Source organism: Zea mays, chromosome 1, assembly GCF_902167145.1.
Source record: "Zea mays cultivar B73 chromosome 1, Zm-B73-REFERENCE-NAM-5.0, whole genome shotgun sequence".
Taxonomy (NCBI): domain Eukaryota; kingdom Viridiplantae; phylum Streptophyta; class Magnoliopsida; order Poales; family Poaceae; genus Zea; species Zea mays.
In genome coordinates this window covers 56,469,018-56,473,841 of record NC_050096.1, presented here as the reverse complement: position 1 = coordinate 56,473,841, position 4,824 = coordinate 56,469,018, and the positions used below count along the sequence as shown (strand labels likewise).

Here is a 4,824-nt window from a genome sequence, read left to right as displayed (position 1 = left end):
TGACGCTCACGTCGTCGCGCGTCTGTGCAACCATACCCTCCACGTGATCGTCGTTCGCTATCTCGCCAATCCAGCCCTCTAGGATTCCAGCGCCCATGGCGCCACTGCTCAGCCTCCAGGGCACGCACGGTCGAGCAATCAGGATTCATGTTATGATGTGGCCGTCGTTCTTATTTCTCAACTTGTGAAGTGCTAATCTGCACCGATGTATATTATCTAACGCCTTAGATATTTTTAAAACCAATTTCAATGCACATTATCATTTACATATGAAGTACTAATTTGCTCCGCTGCATACCATATAATTTTTGATATAGTCTAGAGGGCCTACTATGATTAGTTTGCTTGGGGGCTCTCAAAATCATAGGACCGGGACTGATTATTGGGCGCCATTGTATCACACTTTCGTTTATATAAATGACGGGGGTGCAGGGTGCAAGCGCCGGATACAAAGTGGGGTAACTCAACGAGGGTCGAGGGGTACAATTTTACAGGTACAAGTAACTCCCAAATTAAAATATTGTTCCTAGACTCAATCAGTGGTACAATCAGGCTCACTGTCTGTAAACAACAACAAAAAAAAACATCCATAGCGCAACTCCCAAAAATACTGTTCCTACTTCCTAGACTCAAAACATTCATGGCGCAGCTCTCGAAGTTCAAGTTGTTCTAAAATCTAGTTCTATAAAGTTTTGGAGCTCTCCTAATTAAATCGACCCATAGCTACTAATCTAGTCGTGAAAGGCAAGATCCGAATCTAGTATGGGCTTTGTGTTCAGTATGTGTGTGCGTGAGACAAGAATCCAATCCTGTAGTATATGCTATCGGACATAGGAGTAACACGAAATAATAACAACCAGCTTTATTTAGACTCTTGCTATGGGACATGCATGCACATACGATGCATGAATGTCGTGGACCGTGGTCGTGGCGGCATCCAACTGGGCCGTCCGGTCACCGGATAGATCGAGCCTACGCCGGCCTGCTATAATCTGCAAAGCCCGAGAGAGCGTGCGGCTCAGAAACCGCAGAAGTCGTCGGCCCTGGGCTGGCCCGGCTGACCGATCTGCGCGCAGCCCTCGGTGCAGGCGGCCGCGCAGTCGAACTTGTCCGCCGCGCTCGCGCCGAGGGTCATGCACCGGTTCTTCATGCAGTCGCAGAAGCATCCCGGCCGTTCCGCTTCCGCCCCGCTCTTCTCCGCCGCCAGGACCGCGGCAACCGCCACGGCCAGGCACAGCATAGCCGCCGCCGCTCTTCTGGACGCGGCCATCGTCTCGGCCTACGAGTTTGTTCCCTTCCGTCTAGCACACAAGTGATCTTGGCGATCTGCGTGCATGTGTAAGGGCAATTGGTCCTATTCAAGGGCACGGGAATGGTCGGACAGGAGTGAGAGTAGGCGTATCTTTTTTTTTCTTCGCATGGTAATTTTTGCGCTGTTTGTACATCCAAACCATGCACACATGACAATTCCAAATTCTTCGATCTCTCTCTCTTTCTCTCCTTGTTTCCCCGTTCATAGGTTTTGAAATCTCGTGGCATTTTACGCCTGTGTTGGGGAACAAAAAAAAACTCTTATTTTTTTGTTGCGAAAGAGAAGAAAGGACTCACATGCATGTTGCACAAGACCCATCCCAAATGATAAATGTCCCCGGCAGCTCTCACATATGATCGCGGATACGCAAAATGTGTAACAAATACGTGTTTCGTCTAGCAGCTCACGTTATACATGTCCAACTATGCGTGCCGAGACAGCCCGGCCCGAACACGCATTGGCCCGGCCCAACTATAACGTGCCCAGGCACGGCACGGATACACCCTCGTGCCGGGTCGGACCGTCACGTGGGCTGAAGGAGGAGCTCAGACTCGGCACGCCAGCTATTACATGGGCCGGGTCGGGCTTGGAGCACGGTAAGCCCATCAGTACGTGTCGGGCCCATGCCATCTAAAAAAACACAGAAATTGTAGCATCACAGAAACTTCCCATTTATACACAGAAATACACAGAGATTGTACATTGAAATACACATAAATACAACTTAATTCAGCTCTTGAAGATACCAAAATAGTATACATAATCTCAGAAGAACCATATGAAAATCTTAGAACATCACAGAACTCAGAACATAAGATAAATAGGTAATATAAAATTTAATTGGGGCCTTAGTGCAATGTTGCCTCATTAAAAACCTTCCTAGGTAAAAACTCACACCTCGTGAGAAAACCCTAGAAAGGAAAAGAGTACAACCAGCTCCTTATAAAGTTTATAGTCCAGTTCACAGTCCATGTTCATGGTTATTACAAAACAACATACATAGATATAAAACTAGAAGTTCAAGTTTTTTCCTTCCTCCTTCCCCCTTGCTCATCTTTGCTTCCTTCTTGAACCTTTCTCTTGCTCCCAGGTGATAATTCCTGCTCATCATCGAGATACATAGCTTCAAAAATTGCCTCAAGGTCCTTGGTTTCCTTCTCCACAGTATGTTGCTTGTGTTGGTCAGCCAGTTCCCAGTCCTTGATGCATGAGAGCACCTCCACCATGTCCGTTGTCAGTCGTTGTCGCCGCTCCTCGAGAACCCTGCTAGCTAGACTGAAAGTGGATTCTGAAGATATAGTAGAGATAGGGACAGTCATAATATCTCTAGCAAGTATAGAAAGATTTGGATAAGTCTGATTATGGCGCTGCCACCAGCTAAGTATGTTAAAATCTGGACCAAACTTAGTTTCAGTGTCACTATCTAGGTAAGAAGAGAGCTCAGATAGAGAAGATGAACTACCAGGTGTACCTGCACCAGGTATACTACCAGTACAATGTTAGCTACTGCTAATGGAAGGAGAAGATAGTAGAGAGGGAGCAGAGGTAGGAGACGAGAATAGGGGAGGAACAGGGACGTTGTATTGATTCATAGTAAAGTTCATACATGGTTCTTCCTGTCCCAAGGCAACAGCATATATGAGACTACTTAGAAACATGGCCCACCAACTAGTGACCAAAGGACATAGCCCTACACGCGAGACTCTTACACCCACACAGGACAACAACAACATGGCTGCACTTAGTTACACCCACTCAGGACCTGCGACTCAAACATCGTGTCTTCCACGCTCACCAGGATGGAGTTCCTCATGTGGAGTATCTGACAATGGTGGTGTAACATTCCCTACTCCTTAAAATTCAACTTGCCCTCAAGTCGATGTAGAATCTGAGCACATCCATGATCCTGATGCCCTGAGTGAAGCAGCATGTGTTCCTAGGTAGCCAGATCCAACGAAAGTCCTGACCAAGCCACGAGCACTTGCTGCACAACATGGTTTGGACACTCAAAACCTAGCAGCAAGCTTGAGTTGCGAGACATGTAGCACTGAGTGGATACGTCTTGAATCTAGAAGTTGCAGGTAGTAAGCAACATTGCCCACACGAGCCAAAACCTGGTAAAGCCAGAAGTATTGTAAACACCGATCACACTTATACATAGGAGACGACGATGGTTCTGTTGGGTTTGGGAGCCTTATGATGTGCATTCTCCATTGACAGCTCCCGCCCAAAAACCGCAGAACACTGAACTGAAAATGCAGCTGCAAGCTCAAAGAATTCAGAGCAATAATCATACTTGTCATCGTTTAGCACCTTTAAAGCCACCTTCCATGAACGGACAGCAAACCAATTCAGTCCATGCAGCCCTACAATTTCCTTTTTTAGGAAAACATCCAAACCAAGCTCACCCATTCGTAGCTTGACAACCAAGGATTCCACTGTTGCCTTCCTAGATTTATATACTTGTGTAATGTTAACTCCAGACAAGTGTATCTGATATATACTTATCGAAGTCCCTTGAAGAAAAATCAGCAAACAAACACTGAATATTAGATGACTGAAGGATGGCAAACCCAGCAGCTGAAGATGAATTTTCATGTATTTGGATAAGGTTCTCCTGTAAAGCATGAAAGCATCTAGGCCCCTGGTTGGTTTTAGTGATTAATGACAACGTAATGTTATATGTGACTAACGTGTGTTTTGCAGAGACAAATGGTAAGTTAGGTCGCATTACAGGTAGAAGTACTACAACGGTGAAAACAATCCCGGAGATAAGAACTCGAAGCGACGGCTAAAACGACAAAACAAAAGGTGAAGGACTACGGAGTCCGAGTGTCAAGGAGATGTGGACACTCGTAATTTGGTTAGGTCTTTTATTCTCTTTTAGCCGTACTATAAAGAGGGGTTGTCGATGAGTAGTTTGACCAAGAGAGTTCTGGTGTAGTGTTGGTGCACAAACACACTTACATTCAGTGCTAGGTGTCACTCTAGAACTCACTCACAAGTTAGAACGAAAACCGATTTGAAAAACAGCTGAAAAACAAGAGGTAGGGTTTCTGGCCCTGGGGCACCGGACTCTCCGGTGTGCACCGGACTGTCCGGTGCACCCTCTGCCAGGTGGGGCCAGGCTGGCCCGGGGAAGAGACTTCCCCACGCAGAAACCCGAGAGCGCAGGTTTCAGAGTTGAATTATAGTGGCGCACCGAACAGTGCACCGGACTGTCCGGTGTGCACCGGACAGTGACTATTCACTGTCCGGTGTGCCATGACTCCAACGGCTAACTGTCAGAACTAGCCGTTGGAAACGACCGTTGGCGCACCGGTGGCGCACTGGACTGTCCGGTGCGCCCACGCGCAGGAGAATGCTGGTAACGACTAGTTGGTGGGTGAGGGCTATTTATACCCCCTCCACCCACCATATTCAATGTCTTTCACCCCACATTTATTCCAGCACATTGCTACAGCATTGCAAGCACCAAAAGCCTAATGAGGACATTAGAGAATTTTAATCCG

At 47.0% G+C, this 4,824-nt stretch overlaps 1 protein-coding gene across 1 annotated transcript; it reads right to left on the bottom strand.

Annotated features, from left to right (window-relative positions):
* Positions 1 to 798: 798 nt before the first annotated feature.
* On the bottom strand, positions 799 to 1,549 carry LOC103634619 (uncharacterized). Its single transcript, XM_008657178.3, has one exon. It carries the CDS (start codon positions 1,268 to 1,270, stop codon positions 1,019 to 1,021), a length of 252 nt encoding a protein of 83 aa, XP_008655400.1. The 5' UTR covers positions 1,271 to 1,549; the 3' UTR covers positions 799 to 1,018.
* Positions 1,550 to 4,824: the final 3,275 nt, after the last annotated feature.